The sequence below is a fragment of the Hypomesus nipponensis genome, chromosome 9, assembly GCF_054491055.1.
Source record: "Hypomesus nipponensis isolate SF chromosome 9, ASM5449105v1, whole genome shotgun sequence".
Lineage (NCBI taxonomy): Eukaryota > Metazoa > Chordata > Actinopteri > Osmeriformes > Osmeridae > Hypomesus > Hypomesus nipponensis.
In genome coordinates, this window is record NC_140369.1 from 17,388,134 (window position 1) to 17,416,078 (window position 27,945).

The following is a 27,945-nucleotide window of genomic DNA, read 5'->3' on the forward strand; positions in this document are numbered from 1 at the left end:
CCCAATCAATGGAAAGGTCCTGTATCCTATTAGAGTCAAGTTTAGGGAGAGAGAGCCGAGCTCGGGAAGGGAGGCAATAAAGACATTCATATGACCATTAGAGCGAACCGTGGATATATGGTGGCAGGCAGGCAGGGTGGTGGGGGGGAGCCAAGCTGGACAGAAAGATGTGGAGAAGAGCGGAAAGAAACGGGGTACCACTTCAAAACTGACCCGATCCCGAGACCGGATGTAAGGTGTTCATAAATAGAGGCACCTCAGCAGGTGATTCAACGGCAGAAAGACAAAGACAGAAATCACCAGAGAGGGTTTTTTTCCGGGCTGCTGGCAGTACTCAACGCGAGCAGTGAGCAGAAGCGTAGGACCGCTGGTTTACCAGCCTGCGCATCGCGTGCGCAACGGTCTGCAGTGGTGCAGCCGGTGTGCGTGTCTAGAGAAGAGACTGGGGGGGTGGGGGGGTGGGGGGGGAGGTGGGGGGCAGACAGAGGGTACACCTCATCAGGATTCAAAAGCTGTCCGTCTCTGAATAAGAGGGAGAATTGGCTGTCAATCCCTAATTAATAAACTCTGCTCCTCTCCCCCTTTCTCTGGACGTGGGGGGGGGGGGGAGGGGGAGGGGGGGGGGGGGTGACTGATCAATAACTATTGTTGGCTGCCTCGGATGGAAGCCGGTCAGATTTATCTGCTAATATCCTGGGTGATAGCCAGCGCCAGACTGGATATGACAGTGGGCTCAGAGCCCATTACCTCCTTATTTACTGATTTACATTCTGCTGTTGCCACAGCCAGTAGCTGCCTGTCGGGTAACTAACAGGAGAAATCTCCACTCCCTCCCCAGGACAAGTCAAGGACACACAGAGGCCTAATGTTAAACGTGTCGTCATGTCTGCTTGCTTTTAAGATGGGACTGTGTCAGAGGAATGGTGCTGTCGTCCCATCTCAACCGCTGAACGCCCCTTGTTCACACAGCTGGAAACGACGTTGCGTATGTGTGCACAACAGACACCATTTATTTTCCTGTTGCTTTTTTCCCCACTGCTACCTATACAATCCATTTTCTTCACCAGGTGGTTTATGTCTCCTGTTGATTGCAATTGCTCTCTCTGGTCCTGATAAGGCGGGGCTTCTCCTCGGCGCGCACAAAGCAGGCCTCAGCCTCCTCTTCATTCATCAGCCGCATTTGACAGCACCACTGATCTCGGCCATTACCCACAGTGATGTACGTTCAGCGCAAACAATAGGAGACGCTTAGCAACAGGCCAAACACAGGTGTCACATGATCGGTCCCAGAGCTGATGTGTTTGAGTGGGTCAGTGGGCCAGGGTCCTCCTGGTGGGCCTCCAGGGATGTGTCTGTCTGCGGGACTGGCTAGACTGGGGGGGTGAACACTCTGCCACTCTGGAGACTGGCATCCCTGACGATGTCTGTACATGCTGTTTCATGTCGTTCTAAAAACAGACCTCTACTGTATGGCCATAAGTCGTGGCCATAAGTTTTGGCAAGGGCAAATGTCGTGTTTTGCAAAGTTTGCTGGTTCAGTATTTGAGGAAACTTGTTTTCACATGTTTCTATACAATACTGGAATCACAAAAATGTTCAATATTTGCAAATAGTCCCCTCTTTTACAGCAGTCAAACTGCTCTCAAAATCCAATCAGAATGATGGAGTGATTTCACCTGGCTAGAACTAGTTCACACTTTCCCCTGTGCTGATGATATGACTTACTGAAATTATGTTAGCAATCATTTTTATCCAAGGCCCAGCAAGCTTTGCAAACACAAAATGTATGTCGCTCCCAATACTTTTGGCTACGGCTGTCCTCTTTATCTTGAGGTGGAAATTTGAGGCTAAATATGTTTTAATAGTGGTAACATGTTAAGTAAGGTCAATATGGGTGCAGAATCTTGTAGGGACTAAAAGTCTGATCGTCTTAACCTGACCCTCGCTTCAGCCCTTGTTCCCGTGTAGCAGCTGATGCTGATCCTTTTGTGTTGTCTGCTTCTTTAGCTGTCGAATCCTCACTTTAGCTTGCAATGCTCCTGTTAACAACAGCATTAATTATGTTCACACGTCCTTCTGAGATATGACCTTCTCCGTGGTGAGCTCTCTCCAGAGTCTCGTTGCTCCAGTGATTAGTTCCTGTTCTCGAGTCGGACGTTTCATTGTTTCCCAAGGGACGTGATGTAAGCAGCTTTATAATAAGCACCAATCACAATTCAGGTATAAGAAGAAGGAGCTGAACCAAATTAGCGATGCTTCCCAGGTGGCATTTGAAATGTTTCTTTGTTTACGTGTTCATGGTCTGCTGCTCAGTGTGTGTGGCAGAGGCAGAGGCAGGCTATCTGCAGGCAGAATATCTGGAGGCAGGCTATCTGGAGGCAGGCTACCTGGAGGCAGGCTATCTGGAGGCAGGCTATCTGGAGGCAGGCTATCTGGAGGCAGGCTATCTGGAGGCAGACTATCTGGAGGCAGGCTATCTGGAGGCAGGCTATCTGGAGGCAGACTATCTGGAGGCAGGCTATCTGGAGGCAGGCTATCAGGAGGCAGGCTATCTGGAGGCAGGCTATCTGGAGGCAGACTATCTGGAGGCAGGCTATCTGGAGGCAGGCTATCTGGAGGCAGGCTATCTGGAGGCAGGCTATCTGGGGTGAGGTGCTCCTTCACCCCAGGGAGGATTTAGGATTCCCAGGAGTTGCTGGCTTGGGGAGGGCATGCTGAAGATCCCCACAGTCATCCGGCTCGTTGTTGTAAGAATGCTCATTAGAAACGATCCGCTCTGTCCGCACGGCAGCCTGTCAGGACCTGTGGATTGATCTTGATCTGCTTACACAGCTTTAGCGGGACTTCAGAGGCGCTTTCTGGCTGTGAGATAATACACATGTTTACAGGCGGCCGTTTGTGTGCGAGGCTGCTTGTGCATCTGTCTATCTGGTGTGTGCGTGTGTGGCGGAGGGGTAGAGGGTGGGGGATGTGGCGTGCATGATCATAACTCGAAGACACAAGATATTGCTGAGTTACTGCAGCTGTGGACATTCTGTTGTGTATGCTGCGTGTAACAACATTCGGTTGTGTATGCTGTGTGTAACTGACAGAGCGCACAACGGTTCATAAAACACACACACAAAACACTCACACACACACACACACATTAACAAACACACTTGCAGACACACACAAACCCACACACATACACGTACACACACATACACACATATTAATCGGCTTTTTATTCAAGTCTTAATCTCCTATCTGCCACTCTGCTGTTGTACTAGGTGTCCCGCCTCCCAGCTTAATAGTAAATAGCACAACGGATCGTGATTGGCCGTCAAACCTGCCAGTCGAAACATTTGGTTGGCAGGAGGCTGTGAGCCGGTCGGGTTGTGATGATGATGGGGGTTGGGGCCCTGAGAAATCACAACAGAATGTTTTCCCCCCCAAAAGCCTGATGTCAGTCCACAGATAAACAGGCAGGCCTTCCCGGTGTAGATGTTGCTGGTGCAGATGTCTTGATTACAGGGCCATTAGTTTAATTGAGATAAGCTTTTCAGTGCTGATTTATACTGTAGACCCTCACTAACCCAGGTCAACCGCTGAATGAGTACAGCTTTGCCGTTTATGGAGAGGACGAGAGAGGACAACAAACAGATGAAAGGCAGAAGGAGACAGGGCGGTGGAGGAGTTCTCCACAGTGCTTTTTCAACAGCCTCATGGGACCAGCGGCCCATGTCCTTCTGCTTACACGCTGACAGATGATTCATCCCCATCACCTCCAGCATCTATTCTGATGACAATAGGCTATAACACTTCAGCAATTCCAGTCCAGCCTAAACATCATTTCCATCCACACAATCAATTCCGTTTTGACCTATGATGTTTTCTGAAGTTTCAACTTTTACGTGAATGTACAGATTAAATGATAACTATTTGTCAGGAAGATGCAAACATGATATATATACAGTATGTATACACATCTTTGTATAACTGTATGTTCATGGAGTTACCACCAGGTGTCCCACTATTGGCCGTCTGTCTCTCTCCCGCAAACACACTTGTACACAGTACACACACACACACACACAACACAACACACACACAGAATGTACATGGTGTGTTTAATGTGACCAGCAAAGCCACTCTCTCCACGTGTTACAGTCTCCTCTGGGAGGACAGGGAAGCACCTGCCTCCCTCTGTCTGGCCTAGTCCTGGAAACAGCCCTCACCACAGAGAGTGAGACAGACAGACAGGCAGGGGGAGAGAGAGAGAGAGAGAGAGAGAGAGAGAGAGAGAGAGAGAGAGAGAGAGAGAGAGAGAGAGAGAGAGAGAGAGAGAGAGAGAGAGAGACAGAGACAGAGACAGAGACAGAGACAGAGACAGAGAGAGAGAGAGAGAGAGAGAGAGAGAGAGAGAGAGAGAGAGAGAGAGAGAGAGAGAGAGAGAGAGAAAGAGAAAATGAACAGTACAGGAGAGGACAGTACAGGAAACGAGAGGAGAGAGGAGAGGAGGGAAAGACAGAACACACACAGATCCCAACGGTACTTAGCAGCTAAACCAAAGGCCCTCATCCTTCCTGATTAGATCAACCACCACATGTGTGTTTATGTCAGCAAGAGGGTCTGACTGAAGCCAGAGCAGTTCATTTCTGTGGGGAACCTTGAAGCTTCCAAAGTCCATTAGCAAAGTCTGTGACAGGGTTTCATAAAGAAAAGCTGCAAGTCAAATGTAGGCCTGATGGCCGAAAAAGGAACGTAGGAAACTGCTTCCAGTGAGCAGAGAGCTTCCAGTTTTCATCCATCCAGAGTGCTCGGTTGGGTCAATACTAAGTCACAAGTTTACGAGGTCAGGTCACCAGGTTACTTTCCACACACATTCAGAGGCAGTATTGTATTCCCTCACATCATCCCCCCATCGTTTCACATGACTTTGAACGTCCCCCGCTCCCCCCACCCCCCTCTGCTTCGAAGTGTCGAGTGTGTGCGTGTGTGTGAGCCCTGACGTGTTTGTGTGTCTGTCAGCGAGTAGCTGTGTTGAGAATACGCTCCCGACTCTGTCTTATCTATTAATTCCTTCATTAAGCCCTTATCACTGGTTTTAATGCTAATTAAGATGCTCTTTAATGTGACGGCAGGGCGGGTAAGCGCCTCTGAGCCCCACAAGCCTTTGACTCGCTGCAACTACAGAGGAGGAGCTTGGCATGTTTAAACAGGACCACCCTCACTTCAGCCCATACCCTGTTCTGTACGAACCGCAACATGCTCCTCCAGGAACACAGCTGCCCTCAGCGTATCACAGCTAGCAGATGTCCTCTCCCCTAACACCAACTGTCACCAATTCTCCCTTTCTATCATATAAAAGCTTTCAAATGTCGGTGAAACTTTGTAGGGATCTTTTGGTGGAGGTCAATTCCAGATAGGTTTGCTGCCATGGAACAGCTTGTCCTCGTTCCCCCATTCAGCTGGATTCGTATTCATTTCATTTTCAGATCAGTTCATTGCGTTTTTGTTCGAACATGATTGTCACAAAGCACTTGACAAAGAGGCCCAGGCTTCCAAAGCCTAAACACAGGCCTTGGCTGAGGGACAAAGAAAAGCCTGCAACAGAGAGACTGGTGAGAGACAGGGGGATCTGAGAATCCCGTCCCTGCTGATGTAGGACATGCGGAGGTCACAGGATCTGTGGGTCTGGCTCAGCCCAGCCCAGTGTATTTCTCATCTCAACTGTTGATTGACATGACATTGCCCGGTTTCAAATCAATAACACAAATATGTGACCGTCAGGTTATAAGGATGTCACGTTAGGGAAATGAAGATGAACATTGTGTTCTTTCGCTTGTCCATGTGCCGAAACAATACGGTTTTGTTCGTACACTTTCAGGGTCACAGCGCCGAGTCATGTTTAAGTTATAATTTGCTCTCATTGACAGATCTGCATTATGCAGACTAAGCAGATGGCTCACGGACGGGGAGAGTGACAGGCCGTTATGACTGGCTGCAAGGCTTGGTGCAACAGCAGCTGGCTGGCAACACAGGGGTACAGTGTGTCAACAAAACTGAGATGGGGACGTTTATGACAGTGGCTTCAGCGAGTTATGAATGAGACCATAAGGAGAGGAGGGGAGAGGAGGGCAAAACAGAGGGACTGTTCAAGTCATGTACCATTATGCATTCCCGAAAAGTGTTGGATGACCTTGTCTGACTCAACAAAGATGGATCCTCGCTACGACTACCCAAAACATCCCCCCGTTTGTCACTCCTTCATCCTCGTACCCTCGATCTAAGCACTTTGGCGGTTCCCTTCTTGCACTCTCTCTTTCTCTTCTCTCCCTCGCCCAACTTGGATGCATGCATGAGGGAGGATTTCCTGAAGACCAAAGTGGCCATTACCCAGGGGCCATTAGGCCTCTGGCAGAGCATGTCAACACTGTGACTCACTGTTTTCACACGCAGCCTGCCTGGTCCTGTGTGTGGGATGCGGGTGCAAACGTACGACTCCTGCTCAAACGTTGATTATTTCACCGACGGTTCGAGAAGGATATCCTCGCGTTTGAATTGGATCACATTCGGAAGGGTTCCCGTGAGTTCAGCGAGCGACGGTTCGCGTGTGGAGGGTGCAGAGGCGGGGTCTTTAATTGGCAGAAGAGCGCACTCTTTTTTGTGCTCAGCGGGAGAGTGACTCATCGTTGGGATGAAAAGCTCTGACATTTGAGCTTGAAAATCCCAGCATGCCCTGCAGCCCCAACACTAACGGGGGTCTGTGGGTTTCTTTACAGTACAAGAGGCTAACAGAAGTCAGTTGGATAATTACAGATTAGAGGTTGATTACATGTAGTAGATAAGTGTAGACATATCATTAGGGTCCACATGCAATAACATTGGAACAGTACCTATACGAAAAAGGGAATCTAATGATATTTTGTGCCAAAGGAGGATGGATGGATGGAGGATGTTGGAGGTTTTGGTTGTTTTAAGGAGATACTGTGTGACAAGGTGGGGACGCAAGGTCTGATGACCATTTGTTAACACTTATGTGAAGGAACTTTTACGACCCCAGGACCGGAGATTCTGTTGTTTTGTTTCAATCAGGGTTGATGTTGTAAACACGCACATACACACGCGCGCGCCAGGTCTATGCAAGGGAGCCAATGAAGAAGAGCCATGGGACATTTGCATGCCTTTGTGTTAACCAATGACGGTTAAGAGCGGGTCTGTTGAAATAGTTAAGCTAGCACAACATGCTAGCAGACAAACTTTGTATTGCGATCAGACTTTGTCTCCTTGCTGGCAAGCATTCAACTCTTGTACTTTCTTTGAATACGACGACTCTGTGCATTATTTGAGAAATTATCTTACAGTAACAAGCTGTGAAAGGAAAACAGCAGTTTACTGTACCTGAAATCGGATGCATGACAACGTGGATCTCTGGAACTGCTCTCTGCATATCTGTCCAATGCTTCCTGTTAATAGAAGTTGTTTACTGTCATTCACTCTTAGGTTCCACCCTGAACATTTTTGTTTGCACATGGGGAAATGTGCTCTACGTTCCTAAGATCAAGACAAATCACGGGTTTATATTTTCTGTAAACATTTGGGGAGATTTCCTCTTGAAGAGTAGCACGTAATCACGAGGAATGTGGCAAACATGACCACACAAAAGGGAATCCAATTATTTCTGCATTAAAGGCCAGAGCAGTTCTACTGTAGCCTGCTTTACTACAGGATGGCATCCACCAGGGAGCAGGTCGCCGAGGGAAACCGAGGAGCGAGTACTGGTCGGGCCGGAGAGATGGATAAGGAGGGAGAGGAAGATAAGGAAGCGTGAGAGGGTGCGTGCGCCCGGGTGTGCGAGGTGCGTGCGTTGGTGACTTTCCCGAGGAAGCCTGGAGACGAGGGAAACAAGGTGTGATTAATTCCACTCTGACTGTGTCCTACTTGGCCTCTGCGTGGGAGAGAAGGCCCATGGAAGAGCCGGAGGACGACCAAGAATAGGCACCGGCCTGTTTCCGCTCCGCTCCCCCAATCAATGGCAGATTGGCAGGTCAATCGTTTTTGGAGAGAGACGACTTGGCCAATGAGAGGGGGCCCTCAGAGGCGGAGTCCCGCCTCTCGCCAGCCTCTCAGCCTCGAGGGGGATCGAAAAAGCCTCAGGACATTGATCTGTGTGTTTTCAGGGAGCGGATACCTTAGCCAGTCTAATCGATCACCTCTAATAAAGAATGGCTTCACCAGAAGATTCTCCGTGGGCACAATAAGAACCCGGCCCTGGGGTGACGATCCAACCTCCACCACTTATATAAAACTCATTTGTGCAGAGCAAATTCCTGTGCATGACCATTTAAAATGGACTTTAACAAGGCCATAAATCCTGATACCCGCTAATGAGGGTTGTCAATCTGTCCATACAGTAGTTCTTTCAGAGTAATGTAGAAGAGTAGAGGGTAGAAAGAATGTACCTTCTAACTTCCTAAGGTCATTAGTGTGCTGGAACAAACACTACACTTGAATCAATAAGCAGCATCCTACTGTCAGTTGATTCTGGACTGCTAATGTGATCTGACACAATGTCCATCTATCTACTCGCCTGTGAGGAATGACCTGTATTGAATGAAAACTGAACGAAAGTACAAATGGCACTCAAAAAAACATTCACGTTGTCCTTTTAAGGCAGACCGTCCGTGCTGGGTAGTTAGGTGTGCACTATTCTCTCCCCCCCCCCCCCCCCCGGAGTTCACCCATATGTGTACAGTAGTCATGGTGATCAGATTTAAACTCACCAATCTGGTTGTTGCTCTGCGTGAGCGAGAGAACCGGATGATTCAGTGGCGCTTCAGAATGACAGTGATATTGTTCTATCGTTCCTTGGGCCCCAGTGGGACAGGTGGTTTGAGATGAGGTGTCACCGACTGGGTTTAAAAGAGAAAACAGAGAGGCGGCGACTCAGCAGAAAGGGTTTGGGTTATGAGTCAGCCACTTTGCTGCTACAACAACTATCTACTGTTATTATTAATATGATGACGTGGAAACAGCACTCTCACATTTGAATACACTAGTGAATCATTTAGAAGGAGTTTTGTCCACGGACGACAACATCAATTTGCCTCTGTGACTCCTCAATTCCTGATTGGTTGAGAGTAGCCCCTGTCAGACGAAGGCTAACTCTGGGGCGACTTGATACCTGACAAGGTAGCAGCCATGGACAACATTGTACAGACTGTCATCTCTGCTCTGAGATACATTTTGATTTTTTGCTTTCTCTGACTGAGATCTGGGGCCCTTTCTAGCCTCCCTCCCTCCCTCCCCCCCCCCCCCCCCCCCCCCCCGTCACAGAGTGACAAAGACACAGCACCCTGCAGAGCCCTGCCTCTGTAGGAGAGAAACCTGCATGTCCCCTGCTGATAGACTGAACCAAGGGCAGCGGAGGGGAGGACTGTGCATCTGAACAGATAGGACCGAGAGATAGAAGAGCCCTCCTGGGGACAGCCTGAGGGACGTGGGTGTGTTCAACCGTTAACCTTTGCTTTGATTGGGAGACGACAGAACGAATTATCTGGAGTCATTTCCTTTCCCACTTTTACTGCAGTGAACTGTCTGTCAGGCCTAAGCTTCTTGTGTTGTTGAAGACGTTTCTTATAGAAACAATAGTTGTACTGGTTAAGGATTTTTTTTACAGACAATATCAGCATTCACTGTGCTATATGGAGTGGTGTATGTCAGGTATAACATGATTTCTAAATGATGCTGATAGATATCATATGTTAATTCCACTTACATGGAGAAACTGCACGTACCGAAACCTAACTGTTACAAGTAGTAGTTAATACAATAAATTGAATAATGGATTTCGCCAACATGGTGTTTAACCTTAATAGTGTATTTCATTATGTTGGGCCATACCATAATATACAATAACAAACCTGGTCTCAGATAAGCCTCGTGGAAGCAACTTAAGAGGTGCCGAATGCTTACCATACAGATAATGTATTCCCCTTCTACAATCATGACTGTAATTAAAAAAAAGAAAGCCTTCGTTTGTGTTCATAAACGTTTGGTTTGCTCAGTCTGCCTCCGTGCCGTGGGAACCAGGGAGGACACAGCGTTGAGAACAGAACGGAGGATGGCCTGACGCGCGCCCCCGTCTGTCGCGCAGGGATATTTGAACAACTGTGCCGTCTTGTGCTCACGCGGTCCGTTTGTTACATTGGAGAGCGAGCGAGGGGAGCAAATGTGCAAGGCTGAGAGAGGGAGGGAGGAGAACGAGTGCGCAAATAAGGCACAGCAGCAGCAGCACCAGCGGCGGCGGCAGCGTCAACGCATCTGTGAATCTTCGAATCGCCTGTCTTCAGCTGCCAATCCTCTTGTACGTTTCCGATTGAAATTTCACGTCCCGAGGAACCTTCGCCATCTACCGACACACTTTCTGAAGCTCGGGGTTTATTCTCAGCTCGGCTGCAAGAGACTATCTCCCGACCCCTTTCTATTTATTCCAGTTTCTTGAATATTTAATGGAAAATGGCGATCAGCGCTCAGTCCTACGGTATCTTCTGTCTCTTCTCAATTCAAACTATCCTCATCATTAGCGTTTCTTCACCAGCAACGGGTAACCGGTTTCCCCAACACTACACGTAAGTACCATTTGGGGTGAAAGGGAAATAGGGGTTGAGTTTAGAGCGCAAAACTGGGACAGGTGGCCAAAGCTCGCTGTTTACCTAGGTGAGATAGTCGCGCGATGCTGTCCCTGATGTTGAAACAGAGACGCCAGTTCCGTCACATGCTTGAATTATTACAAATGTATCCGCTTTTTCGAATGTCTGATACATTACAACGGCCTGTTGTACAGTATTTGCCCTTCAAGCATAATCTTGTCAATTATGTAGGTTATATCGCCCGGAACGTGGGATCCTGATGGCTACCCTACTTAAAACTGCTGTGCAGGTGCTCCAGAGCTAAATCGATCACCTAATTGAACAGTTTACACGTGGATTTGGGATTAAATTAAATAAACATTATACAGACTACGTCACCACTGTTTATTTTATTTCCATCATCTTTACTTGGGAAATGAAGATTGATATGCTATCAAAACTGGGCTAAATCACATAATAATTTAACAAACAAAGACTAGTAATTGGATAGCCATATGTAATAAATTCAGTCATTATGGCTCACAGTAGCCTACATGTGGCCTATAAAGAGACTAATAAAAACTGTCCGCAAGGATGCCCGAAAGGCTTCTGTTGCGCCATGCCAACACGCGTCTTTCACCTGCTCGTAGAAACGACTATAATGTTATAGGATCTAGCATACAGTATGTTACAAAGGCTCACAGAACACCCCCGAGACCTGCACAGATTGAAAACTATGACCTAAATATTTCATAAATAAACCGAAACATTAATCCTAGTTTTGTCCGTCTAATGAATTTGTAGTCAGCCTAACTTTATATCAAACATACCTTCCTGTGGCATGGCTTTGCTAGCTCTTGTTATTTACAAACATTTTGAAATGATATTTTAGAGAAGTAGGCTTTTAAATATAAATACACTGAAAGCGTATGAAGTTTTTTGTATTTGTCAACTATTTAAGGACGACCATGAGAATGGCTTAGGTTTATTTGAAATAAAAAAGTCAAGACATTATTATGTCACAATGTTGAATTAAAAATGATATTTAATCCGTTAGGTTTAGCTATATGTTGTTCTATGTTTACTATTATTTTGTTCATCAGTCATGAGACTTCGTCCCTGATTAATGCTCGAAGTCTGACTTACTCTCATCGTGGACGTCATTTTGTCTCCGCTGGCAGTACGGCTTGGATCCGTCTAAATCGATCTGTTAATCCAAATGCAAGAATGGTTATTCTTCTGTTTCTATGTTTTTCATTACTAATGCTCCAAAGCTTTAAATGTCATGTCGAAACATGATTTATGGTTACACTCTTTCATGTGTCAACGAATTTAGGACACACTATTTTTCGCCCACACAGAAAATGCCTACGTGTAAATGACTTATTTTGTCCAAAGATGAACATGTCAAACGTATTGCCTTGACTGTAGGTGACGGTACAATTCAGTACATTGTGGACTCACTTTGTGTAGCTCACTGCACATCCATATCCTTTGAATAGCCTACCCTTAAGGGTACAAATCAGCATCTCAAATGTTACACCTTGTCCAAAGAGTTAAACAACCTTTCATAAAGATGAACTTGGTTTACCGGCTTTTTTGATCTAGCCTATACAGCAGGGCTAGACAGTGACATCATGTAGGCCTGGTCGGTACCTTATTCATGCGCGTGTACGTGCGCGTCAGTAAATGTGTGTCTGAGCTATTTCTTATTAGTAGGCTGATACGTTACTGATTTGCGCAATTTGCAGCATGACCTTCCAAATGTTTGAAATTCATTGAAACGACAGCCTACTTATTTAGATTTTTGGACAGAGCATACAATCTTCTTATTTTTTTTCTTGATGTATTGCTGCATTGCAGTATGCAGAATCTCACAAATATTCAGACATTTATAAACATCTGAAAACAAATATGAATGCATTCACACTAAAATAACGTTAAGTGCTTTGCTGTCATCATGGATGCTGATTTGCCTAACATGTATGACTGGTGCCACTGCACGATGGAATAGAACCGCCTGCATACTATCTACATTTGAGTATGAACTTTTTCTGATATATATTTTAGCTATGAGACATGATGGTTGCTTGAGTTATTGATCCAATCAAGGTCACGCATGGGAAAAGGCACCAGTTAAATAGTGCAGAGTGACTGCTAGTCTAGTCCATTGGCTTTGTCTTATCTAGATTGGGTTAGCTTAAATCAGACAGGAATATAAAGTTAATTCTCGCTAATGATGACCTATTTGATCAATCAAAGTGAATCAGCCAGACTGTTACAACCACTAATCCCATTTAGATAGGTTTTTTCATTTGCAATTGCTCAGAAAAAAAACAAATTGTTAATGATATCAGAGGGTAGTTGTTTGTAGATTTGTTGACATGTGTGCATTGCATTGTATTGATGTGTGTGTGTGTGTGTGTGTGAGTTTCAAGTTGGGCAAGGCGTCGGAATAGCTTGGGGACAACGGTATTGTCACTAGCTGTTAGCTTCACCGCTTTCTGCTACAGTGTGGTCTCACTTTAAGCCTGTTTTCACTTCATTGCTAGGTGACCTTTTCATAGTCAGCGAGCATTCTCCAACCATCCCGCCTCCCTCAATCCTTTTAAAGGCTCCTCTCCACTCATCCCTTTTACCTTACTTTCAGAAACACATTCAATAAGTATTAGTGCCAATGTGCAGACGCGTGTAGGTTTCCTCAGTGAACACTCACCCGTTCAGGGTAGTTAGTCTCGTCTGTGGCCATGGTTACAGCCTGGAAAGGGCCTCTGTGTGCTTATACTGTACAGCCCTGACGATGGTTGTCATCTGTGTTGTCACTTCTCAGCAGAGTTGTGCTGTTTTTAATAGATCTGTCTCCTCTAGTCTTTCTGAAGAATCTGACATTTCCCGCTGACATTTCTTTCTGTCATATTACTCAAAGACAAATGACGGCGTGGCGTTGATGTGAGCGATTGCTTATCAGCTCTTTGACTCTGAATTGGAAAGCCGGTGTCAAGTCTCATAACACACAGCACTGTGAGGATGTGCACCAGGCAGGGGTCAAGCTCATTCGACAACAAGGAACAGTTAGTTTTTTTGGTTTGAACCTCGCTGTGTCTTGGGTTGACGTCCCCTGGCTGTCCTCTAACGCCGCCTGGCCAGGCTGCTCGGATGTGTCGACAGCGGCGACCCCTTCCTGCTTTAACCGAATCCAGTGAACGTCGTGTTCTATGAAGTCCTTTTGCGGCTCGAGTGAGAGAGATGTAGGGGGACGATCTGTCCATGTTTGATCTCTTAATTTCCAACTTGGATCCATTTACTAAGAGCATCTCCTGCTTATTGTGCACTTCTGTCAGACCTGGGCTTTTCAGCCTTTATTACAGAGCCTTTTAAGCACTGCTGCCGATCCAATGATCCAAGCCAATACCCCCCCCCCCCCCCCCCACCCCTACCTCTCACCCCCCTGTCTTGCGGGATGTCCGGCCAGCCAGGGAGTGACGAAAGCAGTGGGGGCTGATTAATAAAATGGACAAGTAAAGAAACGACAGACAGACAGACAGGCAGACAGACAGACAGACAGGCAGACAGACAGACAGGCAGGCAGGCAGGCAGGCAGGCAGGCAGGCAGGCAGGCAGGCAGACAGACAGGCAAACAGACAGACAGACAGACAGACAGACAGACAGGCAGACAGGCAGACAGACAGGCAGACAGACAGACAGACAGACAGACAGACAGACAGGCAGGCAGACAGACAGACAGACAGACAGGCAGACAGACAGGCAGACAGACAGGAAGGCAGGAAGGCAGAGACGGGGATGGGCAATACACACAATGAAACCCACAATGCAACTGAGAAAAATATCTATCTGACCTTGTATTATGCTGATGTACGTTGTCTCTTTCAGAATGATGCACTGGGCAGCGCGCATCGAAAGGGAGCTGGAGAAGGTTCTTCCACACGTCACTGGGATCCAGCAGATGAGAGCTGTAAGTTGAAACGGACCCCCGTCATTTACAACTGCAAGTCACAACAGGACACGACTTATCTGCCACGTCCAAAGCTTGTTCAACGCAAATTCACATGGAACCTCAATGGGTCCTCTCCGCGACAGTCCACCAACATCTGGGCTTGTGTATGTCTACGTGTGTGCGTGTGCGTGCATGCGTGTGTGTGTATGTCTGTTTAAGCAGATGGTTTGGCAGAGTAAGACTGACGGTCACATGTCCATACAGTGTGTATGTGAACTGTGCTTCCAGGGCATGAAACAGACTAGTAATGCTATCTTCATTACTGCTGTTTGGCTGAGTGTGACTCAGTCAGCCGGGACTGGGATGGGCAGTGAGATGACGTTTATGGGGGCAACTGAATGGTTGATGTCACTGACAGTAAGGATGGCAAAGACTTTATGCCCATATAAGGGCGGTGGAAGGGGGCTATAGGAACGGTCTTGACGGTGGCTGCTGTAGGCATGCGGATGATGTTGGATAATGTTGGATGATGCTGGATGATGTTGGACGCTCTGGATGATTAAGGTTCACACCTTCCTCGCACTGGAGGGGACACATCACTGTGATGAGTACGAAACCACTTCCATCCCGCACGCCAACACGGTTGTGTCAGTGTGTCAGCGAATACGGCAACGAGAGATTAAGTTTGCCCTTGGACGGCACTATATGTCAGCTCGACATCCTTTAGTCTATGTTTAGCTTCTGTGTCTAGGACTACTCAAGTAAGATTGAATGGTACTATAGTATAAGTTGTTTTGTCTGCATAAAATAGTACGTCCTTTCGGGTGAGTGCTTTTAAGTGTGTGTGTGTGTGTGTGTGTTGGACTGACTCAGTAGTGAGCTGGTGTGAAAGAACATTTATCACAGGCCCAAACAGGAGTCGTCACAGGGTGTGCTAAATGGCCCAGCATGCCTAGAAAAGCCATTTTCTAAATGGATGCCTCTCTCTATACGTGTGGCAGATAGAAATCTTCCTAGGGCTATGCCGGCTGGTAACAAGATTGCCTCCCTCCGCGCTCCCTTCCTCTTCATGCGTAGTTTATTCTCATGAAAAAAAAAAAAAAGAAAAAAGAAAAAAAAAGCTCATTATTTTTGAGTTTGTCTTACGTTGAAAGAGTGAAGGGAGTAAGGTGGCTTTTATAGCCGCATGTTGAGTTCCTCTTGTTCGAGTGAGGGGGAATGATAAAGGGTTGGCAAGTTTGTGGAGATGGAGAGACACATAGCGGACGGTACACTTGTAACAGAAACGGCGAGGTTCACGTCAGAGGAAGGTTAAAAGAGGGAGGGAGGAGAGACGGAGAGAGGGGTGTGTGTGTGTTTAGTGCGGGGCAGTGTTTGTGTGGGGAGAAGTATGATGGACGAGTCGACGGGAAAGATGGATGCTCAGAGACGGCTCCGCGTATTCAGAGTCCGGAACATCTGAGATGGATGATTTCACAGAGACAGAAAGGGAACGGGAGAGTCTGAGGAGAGAGAGAGAGAGAATCGAATGTGGGTGGAAGGACGGCGGAGGGAGCTTTGCTCTTCAGGACTCTCTCTTTGTGGCTCCACTGTGGAGCATGCGGTGAGTATTGCGTGTGCGCGTGGTGTATGTTGTGTGGGGTGTGTATCGCGTAGCGTGTGATAGGCCATGTTGGACAGGACACTGGAATTCTCTTCCTGTCCTCAGGCTTATTCAGACCTGTTGGATAAGCATACAGTAAGCTTACACACACACACACACACACACACACACACACACACACACACACACACACACACAGCATCATGGGAAGGGAGTACTGTAACTCTGTAGTTGATTGGACGCACACGCACGTGTACTGTACATGCACAGACGCACGTTCATGCACGCCCACTTTAATGCACACTTGCATAGTACTGACTATGAGCCAATACAACCTCACCCCCTCCAAACACCCACACAGCCATACACATGCACACGTGCTCAAACCCACACTCATGCCAAAACGCCCTCGTAGACGAGCACACACACACACACACACACAACCACACACACACAAGATCACAACCATTTTCTCCCTCTGAGAAGCTTCTTCAATGGTAAAAGGACTGTAACATTATGTGGGGCTCTTAATTCATTTCAATAAGGAGACTCTAATCAGCATGAATAATTCAGACTCGCACACATGACTGCTCCTTAACCCCTAGCCCGGCACTGTAGCACACGGCCTACTGTCTCCCCTCCTCCGCCATCTCCCTGCACGCTCTCCATCCCACTCTCCCCTCTTCCTACCTCTCGCCCCCGAGTGATGAGATCAAACCCAAAAGTGGCGGAGACTTCGAATGACGGCGGCTTGGACGGAAACACAATACCCGGGATGGGCCTGTCGTCGACGGTATTTCACGGCGTGTCCGGCTCCTCTTTCTCTATCCCCTCACCCTTTGATCACATTCAGTGACTTTGTGTGTGGGGTGTGTGTTTTTTTGGGGGGGGGGATGGGGGATGTGTGTGTGTGTGTGTGTGGTCCGTAGTGCTGGATCAGTCGGCTCTGAGACCCCATGCTGGGATGCAGGTTTATCTGAGAGCGACACAGGCTTTCTCGCCTCCCCTCCAGCCAGTTTGGGTTTGTGTCACAGTGTGTGTGTGTGTGTGTGTGTGTGTGTGTACCTGCCCGCATGTGTTTGTGTGGCTGCATGTACTGTGCGTTTCTTTTTCTGCTCGTCAGATGCTTGTTATTCCAGGTTCACTGATTCAGCCAGCAGTCCGTGTGGTCTGTTTCCGGGCCTAGCAGTCTTGTGGTCGTGTGTGGTGAGGGCCAATGGCTCCTGTTCCTCACAAGCATACCCTTTGCTTCCTAGAAATAGCATCTTGCTCCAGGCCAGGTCAACCCCATGAACAACCCAGATACTGTATCTGTGGAAAGTGCTGCTGGATTTACTCACTGTTGCTGACTCCAACACTTTCCAGTAATCTGTGCTGAATGCCCAGTACCATGCAGACAACATCCCTAGCCCCACTCCATCCTTGTCAGCTGACCTTAGCTCAAGCTACCACACACACACACACACACACACACACATACACCTGCCCGCACACCTCACCCCCCTGACACACACACGCACGCACAGTGTGCCGTGTAAACAGTGGGCGATGCAGTACAGTAGCTGCTGATCAATTAAATTGGTTACTTGATTTAATAGCTCGGACTCCTGTAGACAATTTACAGGAAAAGCTGAGTGTCCTGCTGAACCGTGAGCAATTACCTTTAAAGGAGAGAGAGCAGTGGCCTAACCCCCCTCCTTATCCTCCCCCGCTCCCTCTCCCTCCTCCCCAACACCCCCCCCCCCCTGCCCTCAACCTTACACAACACAACTGCCGCTCGTTATCCGTCTGATGGAAACGGACGTGGCTATTTTCGCGTTACGTTTCCCTCCGTCCCTTTTTCCATCTGTGTTCCTCCCACCCCCCCCCCCCCTCTCGGCCTCTGTCTGTCTTGTGTCAACCCGAGCCAGGCTTGATTTCGCAGCAGAAGGACGACCGAATGGCTGCAGACGCAGCCGTTTGCAAACCGTGGTTCTCCTCCTCGGCCGAAATGTGCCCCCCGTCCCCACCACCCCTGGGAGGCCGGCGCCCCCCTTTCCAGATCCGCTGAGCCGTGGACGTCCTGCACAGGGCCGCGCGGTCGCAGACGCCGCGTTCTGCATCGCTCGGCTCATTCGCGTGCCAATGGATGTCGACGTTATGGTTTCCAGTCTTCCAAGTAATGAACACAAACCCGATGTGACCGTGCACTGCACAGGAAGCGAGCCCACGGAGGCGCAGAACAGAAGGAGATGGCCGGGATGAACGTGCAGGCGGAGGAGACACTCAACAGCATTAGTCTCCCAGGCAACTTCCGAGCTCGACAGACGAGAGGAAGGGAAACTCAGGCACCGTATTTATAATTCTGTGTATTTATTGGCTTTCTGACATCAGCACAGGATACAGCTACTCCTGGGTTGGCCTTGATGGCTTTGGCACAGTCTGGGCTCGCTAAGAGATGTGGAAACGCAGTGTGCTTCTTGACAGTGTGCAGGCTCATGCACGGCCCTGGCTCACTTAGTACAGTCGCTTCTTCAAACATGGCGCGGGACAAAGCGCACGTTTGCGGGGACTCCATTCTCCCTCGCCAAACAGGGGCTTTTTTTTCTCCAATTTACAAGATTGTAATGAAGGATTTCTAATGATAGCCCTCCGTGTTTGTGAATTGTGTGTCATTACCTCATGAAGAATAGATGTTTTCAACATGCGTCTTCCATGTAGTCAGTGTCCATTGACACTGAATGTGAGGCTAAATTGTAGCCTGCCATTTACACAATATCAAATTAGCTGAAACAAAAGCTCGGTTTGGAGACCAACTTGCTGACACACTGTTATTACAAAAGAGGCGGCGTGATTAAACGGCAGACCAATTACTTAGCGGCGTACTCATTTCACTGGGTCTGCCGCAAACGACGACAACGACCCCCCCCCCCCTACTCTGGCTGCACACCCACAAGTCTGGTCTCACTCCACCGTGGGCTCGTGTGTCCTCTGACAGGGTGTGCGGGAGGGAACACCGGCAGTCTAGCGTCCACACGGTGGGGTTGGAGGAAGCTGCCTCGGCCACGCTGCCTCGGCCAAGCTGCCTCGGCCAAGCTGCCTCGGGCCACGCTGCCCCAACGTGCTGTCGCACAGTCTGGTACCCATTGGAGACACCCAATCGCCTGGCTCATGCTGGAAGGTTCCCATACGACGGCTAGCAGCTCAGAGCTTTGTAGTGGGGGGGTGGGCGTGGGGGTGGGGGGGGGGGGAGGGAGGGGCGGGGGGGGAGGGTGTGCTTCCGCCTTTCCAAACTGGGATCGGGGAGACTCAATTGACTGTTCTGCCGTGAACGTACAGCGTTTGGGGTTCACTCGCCACGGGCCGCCGGGGGGGGCTTGATCGGTGTAACTAATGGCTGCTTGATGAATGTGAGAGGAGCGGAGCGCCGGGTGCATCCGGCTGCTGCCGGATCGCCGCTGAAGGAAAACAACATGTCAGGAGAGGATTAGGAGTGTGGGGAACGCTCCAGCACTGTCAGTGGAGACGCCTTAATGCCGACGCTGCACTTCTCTCCTGCTCCTTTTTGTTTTTCTTTATAAACAAAGTGTTCGGTATAGTGTGTGTGTGTGTGTGTTTGTGTTTTGCGTTGCTATCTGAGAGCCGATGACAGATCTCTCCTGCCTGAGAGAGGAGGGTTTCTCTTGTCCCAACACTGTACACGGTAGTCTTTTCCGAGTGGGCAGGACGACCAGAATGGAAGATTCCAGGGGTCGAGCTGCTCTGTTCAAGAGGAGAGAATTGGTTTGTTTGCATTTCTACTGTATGTGGGTAGAAATTCTTGCTGATGTGTGGGTACTAAAATAAGTGTGTGTGTGTGTGCGCGCGTGTGTGTGTGTGCTCAGGTGTGAGGGAAACTTCACGGAGGCTTTCTCATCTACTGGCCTCCCCTCCTCCACCTGCAGTGTGCTCTGATTGTTTGGTCACAGTGCTGAATGACTCTAATTGGCTTGCCTTTGGTGTGAGGTGGGAGGTTCTTAGGCCCGTACAGTTGTAGAATTCCTGGAGCTTTTTTTTTCTCTGATTTTTGAGAACGCAGGCAACGGCTAACTTCAATCTGAGAAATGGGCTTTGAAGCTGCACCACCCTCCATTTCATCTCTCGGCCTCTCTCTTTCTCTCTCTCTTTCTCTCTCTTTCAATTTTCTTTAGCACACATTCTCTTTCTTTCTTTCTTTCTTTCTTTCTGCCTCCATCTCTCTTGCGCTCTCTCTCTTGCGCGCATTCTCCCTCTCCCTCTCCCCCCTCTCTCTCTCTCTCTCTCTCTCTCTCTCTCTCTCTCTCTCTCTGTCTCTCTGTCTCTCTCTCTCTCTCTCTCTCTCTCTCTCTCTCTCTCTCTCTCTCTCTCTCTCTCTCTCTCTCTCAGAGTTGGACAGGGTTGTTCCCCTCCTCCACCAACCCCCAGCGCCGGTTTTGGCTCCAAGCTGGACCAGTTCTCATCTATCCCTCTGGCCCTGTTCCCAGGGTTCTGTTGTTTGATGGGGTTTGTGCTCTGGCATTACACTCCCTGCCTTACACACTTTCCTACATGCACACACAAACACACACACACACACACGCCGCGCATAGGAGAAAAGTATAATAATCACACTACTCTCACATATATACACCCCCCTACACACACATACATCTTAGTGCTTTATTTAAATCCACCTTTTTATGGAATTTAAATATAGCAGAAATCGTGTGGCATACATCTGCGACACACAGCTTTCACAGCTCTGCAACGTCCCTGCCCGTGGGCCTTATTCATGCTACGGCCCGTCTCCATCTTCCTGTACGGGGCATGCCTGCGTGGCGTGGCCTACGGTACGAGGCTGCGTGCGAGACCTGGATCCGGATGGAGGCACGGGCCCGGGGTCTGGTGCAGCAGCAGTGTCTGACAGCACAGTGGGGCTTAGCGGGCGTCTGCCCACCTCAGTGCAGATGACAGGGGGGGCTCCTCCAGACCACGCATGCATTTAGGAGGGCGCTGACGTTTGCGAGTGTGTCATCTATGAGTGGGTGGGTGGGGGGGTGGGGTGGGGTTGGCGTTGAGTCTGCGATGTCCAGACCGCCAGCTCATTTCACACATAGACAGACATCAAAGGCAGCCGGATTGAACCCCGCGTGTCGGGCCCGCTCTGCACGCCGCCCGCAATTTCACATCTCGGCAGCTCCGCGCGCACCCAAACCTCCGTGGCCCATTCGTATGGAAATGAGCCGACGGAAGTATTGCAGTCGCTCTGAATCTCGATCCTTGGTTGGGGAAACTTCAAAAGAGGTGATATTTCCAGGACCTGTCGGCCACGTGGCTGCGTGTCCACCGCGGGTGAGGGCGCTGGCATCGTATGTCCCCGTGGAGGTTGAGGAAAAGTCGCCACGCGCTTTTACCAAAGGGCACGAGGGGGAAATAGGCTTCCATTACCTGTCTGTAACCCAATCGTTTTGTCTTGTCACTGCCTCGTCAACATCATGCTACTTTACTGAGTCCACGTGTGACCTCTGAGTCTTTGTGCGTCTGTCTTGGTGTGTGTGTGTGTGTGTGTGTGTGTATGCCCTTGAATGGAGGTGCACACATGCAATGTGTTTAAACAACGCGTTCTGAGTGTTTTCATTGGAACGTGTTTACCTCTGCCTGCTTCTTCCTATCTCTCCATTTCACATTTCCACCTCGTCTTGGTGAGCTCATTTCATTTCATATCGCCTTTATTGATCTGGGCTAACTTCAATTTCCCCTGGCAGAGTGATTCTGCTACCTGACAACGTGTTCATGTAGATGAAGAGGAGGATGGGGGATGATGAAGAATATATTGATGTTTTCAGCGTGAGATTACGATGGTCGGCGTTGATGACGGGAATGCTCAGCGTTATCGCAGCACAAAGAGACAATTGAAACTGTGAGATTAGTAAGTGGAGGTGTTGGTGAACTCCATGAATTTGCCTGGTTCTGTTCCGATGGTGCCATGCCAACCAGGCGGTGAACACATTCATATTTCATTCATGCAGCCTCTCTCCAGCTTCCTCTGACATGGGTTCATTGTCTCCTTCAGAGAGAGGTAGTGAACAATCCCGGGAGGCACACACACACACACACTCTCTCACACACACACACACAAAGGCTCACACACAGATTCACACGCACACACCCATGCACACACACGCATACACACAGACTCAAACACAGACTAACACACACACACACACAAACACGCTCACACACGCTCGAAAAACACAGTCTTAGATTAGATTAAAGCCACAGAGCCGATCTGATAGGGCAAGGGGATAAACTGGAAAATCTTTAAATGTAATCTCACCTAATCTTTAGAAATTGCCTTTTTTTTTTTTTTTTTTTTTTTTTGATTTTTGCATCCTACAATTATATCGGTTCCTCCAGTTCATTTCGGGCTCAAGGAGCGACTTCCTGCATGTTGTTATGATTGTTTCCATTCCATGGCTGAAACGGTGACGAGGCATGTCGTCACATGAGGGGACGGGGATCATCTCAGTCCAGCTCGTGAAAAGGGACATGTGACCCACTTAGCAATGCTCCCTACGTGAACATGCACAGTAGATTTGTCTGGAGTGAGAAGAAAAAAAAAACTAGTGTTGACTTATTTATATCATATGAATTATTCAGCTTTGCTGGGTTCAACTGCTACAGTGTGTTTGTGCACTGTGTGTGTGTGTGTGTGTTTGTGAGTGTGTGTGTGTGTGCAGTCGCTCTAGATAAAGATATCGTTACTTCACTGGACTGCACAGCTAGGGAGGGGATAAAGCTGTTTGCATTGGATGGGATTTAGTGGCAGTAGGAAGAGGATAAACAGAACACTGATTGAGCTGTATAATGTGATGTGCATGTGGTTATATGGTATGTGTTGGTGTACCGAGTGTGTGTGTGTGTGTGTGTGAGGTGTGAAGGGTGGAAATAAGAAAGGGGGGGCGGAGAAGGAGTCAAATCCCTCTCTCTGCTCTCAGGGTTTGGGGTAGGCTTGTGTTTGGGGAGAGATGTTGGCAGGTGTCTGTGGGGGGGGCAGCCCAGCCTGTCCATGTTGGAGCTATTTAGCCCCCAGGGATGTGTGCTGTGAAATACACTGTTAAATACGGTGGAACTAGGACGTTTTCCACAGGGTATCCAAGCAGCTGCATGTGCATATACCGTCCAAAATCGGTCAGTAGGAGGGGGCCCCGAGTCTCACGCCAACACAGTCCATTTCAACCCTCGTCTCCTACGCCCACCTCATACTGTACCCCCTCATTAAGGAACTGACTCCACCTCCTTGACCCCTTTGCCTCTATTTTGGGTTCCGCGGATGTCTGGGACATGCTCACCTTCCTATCCTGGCTCCTCCTGGGATGCGGAGGCCCTCCACTGGCGGGGTCTGAGATGCCCTGCGCTCTCTGTCGCTCGGGAGAGTCGTATCTGGAGGACTCTTAACACCACTGAGCATCTTTTATGCCCAGCTCTTGTGTGAGTCACTATCGGAGGCTCAGTGAGAGTCGTCTGTGTGGGTTCAAGTCAGCAAACCTTTTCTCCGTGGTACATGGTTTAATGCAGCTTTCATCACATTACTGCCACCACGGGCACACCGTGTATTGCCCGCCTCACTTTCAGAATCCACATTGCCACTCGGTTGCGGTCCTCACCTTTTTCACCTTTCCAGAAGCGTGACATTTCCTTCAAGTCGATCGGGAGAGATACCGTAAACATTTGCAGGGCCCGCTGCCGGCGTCAGGAGGTGATTGAGTTGAATCGGTTACCTCCAGCGGTGAACAAGTCGTTGCTTTTAGTCTGTGGTCCTGTGTCGTGCCATTGAAGCAGAGCAGTGGTGGCATCCCGCTGTGTCTCGTGACTGTCTGTCTGTCCCGCTGTCCCCAGAACCCCCCCCCCCTCCCCCTCCCCCCTCCCCCCACACACACTCTCAGGAAGGCTCGGTTCAGAGGAAATTGAAACTTATAGCTTGAAGAATGAGTTTTTTTTTTTCTAACGAAACGTCTCCTTTGTAGCATTGGGAAATTGGGCATCAAAGCAGAAACTTTGGAGGCTCTAAGAGGATCATGTTTTACTGCCGTCGATCAGGGGGGCCACGCAGGGAGGCGCGCGCAGTCTCACTGCTTTACTCTGTAACCCAGATGCATGCTGTCAAACCAATGGGTTCTGCCTCTATTCTTCCACATGCAGCGTTTATGTATGATATACGCATCATTTACATATTTCTTTCTTTTTCGTTGTCAGTGACAGTGTGGCTCCCCAATAGAACAATGCTCATGAGCATCTGTGGACGTGTGGTGATACAAATAATTTGTTAACTGGGTTCTTGTTTGATTTTTACGACCGGCGAGAGTCCATTTAGCACCAGTGTGTGTGTTTGTGTGTGCGTGTGTGATAACATAGGAACCAGGGCCCAAGCATTGATCTCCAGTTTAGCAGCCTGTTTGTGGGGCTTTTCAAACACCAGCTGAGGTTCAAGGCAACGATTGTTATACCATCAGAGAGACTTTGTACAAATGCTGATTGACAGGGCTGACTTGAATGTTGTTTTCATTTCATCCACACAACTCTGGGATTGGGGTCTTCTTATGGTGTCTCTGAATTTGCTGTTCCCAACTGTCTGTCTCTCATCTGAAGTCACTGAATTTCCATGCAAAGAATAGGGCTGGCAAAATTGGCTCACAAATGAGAGGTTTCTGGTCCGCCTTCAGAATTGTCAAGCTGACAAAGGCTGCTGAAAGCCTGGGATAATACCACTCATTTCTATTCTCTTAACAAGCACCCTTATTACCATACGGCTGGCCGTCCCAGATATCCATGGCAGGCGGCCTCTTTACACTCCACTTACATCACGCTTTCACAAGTTCAATCGCAGAACCAGTTGAAAAGTTGGTCATTCGCAAAGAATCCCCCGTGTCGTCGAGTTTGTACGAGGCGGCCATTGTTTCACCTTTCTTTAACGGACGTTGTCGTGGCGAAAATCGATCGAGCGAATATGATCGACGCGTCGTGCGTTCGCCGGTTATGTCAACGGAATGACACCAGACGAAGGCATGTCGACTGGCGTGTGAACTTCTCTTTGGGGCCAGCAGCAGAACACAGACAGCCGCGTAGGCCGAAGACAGGAACGTGTCATGGGGAGGTCATTTCCCCGCCACTTACTCCCTTCATAGATGATTCGGTGAGAAATTGGAAAGGTTCGCCTTTTTTCCCCAGGGCAAAACAGTAGTTAAAGTAAGCCAAATGAAGCAAACCTAGTGGACAAACACCAAAAGTTAGAAGATAGACTTCCGCCATACATAGAAGGGCCGGTTCATGATCCCTTCATTTCCCTGGGGGAAGCCAGGTCTATTTGACATGGACCCAGAGGAGGAGGGTCCCCAAGGGCACAGGTCGTCCGTTACGAAATGATTAGGAAACATGTCAGTGATATGATATGAGGTGGACACTATTCACTTTTACGATATCAACTGTGATCAAATTGGGAGGTGTTTTATCTGCGCTTGCTTCCTGTACTTCCTGTAACCAGCTGAAGCTTTCATAAACTATCATTTACCTTGTTTTACAAAGATGTAGTCCTTCTCTTTAAAACCTTTTGAACAAGTGGCATTTCTGCCCCAACAACGTCCAGAGCTCTGGTTTGTTCCGGGTCAGTAGTGAGTCTGAGTGTTAGGGAACTGCCAGTTAGTCATTTTAAGTCATACAAGTTGGGATTGTTTTCACTAATAAACCTGATCTGTGGAGCACCTTTGTGCCTACCAGCCTTTTTATTTCATGTGTGTAATGGATCTGTAATGGGTTGCTATGGTAAATGATCAGTTAGTTAAGAGGGAGGAAATTACAGGCTTTCAGTTGATAAACTGCTAGTGACGGGAAGGATTGGCCTTCCCTTCTCTGCATGATGACCCAACACTCAACAGACGTCTGTCTGTCTCTCCCCCCCTTCCCCCCCCCCTTCCCCCCCCCCCTCTCTCTCTCTCTCTCTCTCTCTCTCTCTCTCTGTCTCTGTCTCTGTCTCTGTCTCTGTCTCTCTCTCTCTCTCTCTCTCTCTCTCTCTCTCTCTTTGTCTTTGCCACACGGCTCCTGCAGCTCCATGTTCAGCCTGGGCTCTGATGATTTCTCTTCCCCTGCATGGCTGTCACCTGCTGGGCTGGATTGGAGAGCTGGCACTGCTGGCCAGCTCCAGGCTCCCCCGAGGCCCATGTTCTCCAGAACTACAGCTACTGTAGGGCTAGTGCAGCAGGAAGGCGTTTGCCCCATGCTGGGTTGTCTTCCCAGTTTGAAATGTAGTCACACCCATACTGCGGTGTGGGTTGCAGTAATAGGCTCTTCAGGAGGGATATGAGAGTTAAAAAGATACATTGGATCTTGTTACTACGACTACTTTATTTGAACTAGGCGGGTTTTTCACGCGTGAAAATTGCCTGATTTCTTGTCTTTTTACAACACCGTCCATGTTGTGTTGGAGAGGTCCTGGTGACTCTGCATAGCTGAGGTAAAACTCCTCCAGCACATGGTTCCCAGTTCAGTCACAGCTCAGTTGGATATCTGAGAAGACGACACTCAGGGATAGGAAGACAGTGTCGGGCGCTGCAGAGTGGAGTCGTCCGGGCCCCCGCATTTGGGTTGGTGCGGTCCAAGTCAAGTGTGTTTGTGAGTGTGCTGGTTGTTGCTGGGTTGCCAGTGGAGTGGCTAAACCCTTGTTCCATCTCCACCACAGAGAGTGGATAAGCATTCATCAGACCCAGCTGGACAGAGGGAAATTAATGATCATTTACACTGACGACATAATCAGGCTTCACGCTGTCCTCCGATACTAAATTGCTTCCTTTGTTCCGCAGGATTCCCCCCCCCCCCCCCTGTCTCTCTGTCTCCCGCTCTCGCCCTCTCTTTCAGGTCGTTCTCTCTTATCGGTCATTAAGGGCCAAGTTTCCATGGAAACAGCCAGTTTGGAGAGGATGGGCGAGGTGTAAAAGTGTCCCCATGTTCAATATGGGGACATTATCTCCTCACCGTACAAACTTCACACAGCTCCCTGCGGTCCTGTGCCTTGGGCAGGGGACATGGACGGAAGGAGAGGAGGTGTGGGGGGGGTGTGGGAGAGGGGGGGGGGGGCAAGCTCTCTATAGAAGCGGCCTGTGACTGGCACCGGGGCTAGCGGTTATCTATAGGCCGGAAGACAGACGAGAATGCACGCCACACGTAGAAAAGACACACGCTCGCGCGTCGGCCAGGCGCGTGAAAGATGCTCCTTCCTTATCTCCCGGCCCGGGCCTGTGTGCCTGCTCCCTTAACGCCGTCACTTTTAAGAGCAGTGACCCCGTTGGCAGGTTACATGGTGAGCCGTCTCATTGTAATTAGGCCGTGCTCTGAGCGTAATGACTTAGCATTGAGCTGCTCTCTATCAGGGTGAGCAGACTACCACACACAGTGACAGGCCAGGCTGGGGGAGGGGAGGGGCGGGGAGGCAGCCCACCAAGGGCAAGCCTACAGGACATTACTGCAGCCTGCCGCTTCCATGGGAGGGGGAAATTGAGTTCCAGAGTCAGTCAAAATCCCCCTATCCCTTATCAAAAGGCAGGGGGGGTTAAATATTCAATCTGGGGTTTTGAAACGTAATCCGCTCTGTGAGTTGTCTCTGAATTCCTCCCTCTCCTCTTCTAAGCTCTGGCTCCAGATAAATGTACAGGCACAAAATGGCTGTCATACTGACTGGCACTCAGGTGGGGGCTAGGCTTAGCTACATGGTCAAACTTCAGCAGACAGACGACAATGGCTATATT

General features: G+C 48.9%; 1 protein-coding gene across 1 annotated transcript in view; it reads left to right on the top strand.

Moving 5' to 3' along the window:
* The first annotated feature begins 10,457 nt into the window (after positions 1 to 10,457).
* Positions 10,458 to 27,945, top strand: part of cacna2d2a (calcium channel, voltage-dependent, alpha 2/delta subunit 2a) — a 106,190-nt gene continuing 88,702 nt past the window's right edge. Inside the window, exons 1-2 of the mRNA XM_084704538.1 lie at positions 10,458 to 10,616; positions 14,508 to 14,589. Of these exons, the coding sequence (XP_084560664.1) occupies positions 10,504 to 10,616; positions 14,508 to 14,589 (195 nt within the window). The 5' untranslated portion in view covers positions 10,458 to 10,503. The remainder of the gene's footprint in view (positions 10,617 to 14,507; positions 14,590 to 27,945) is intronic.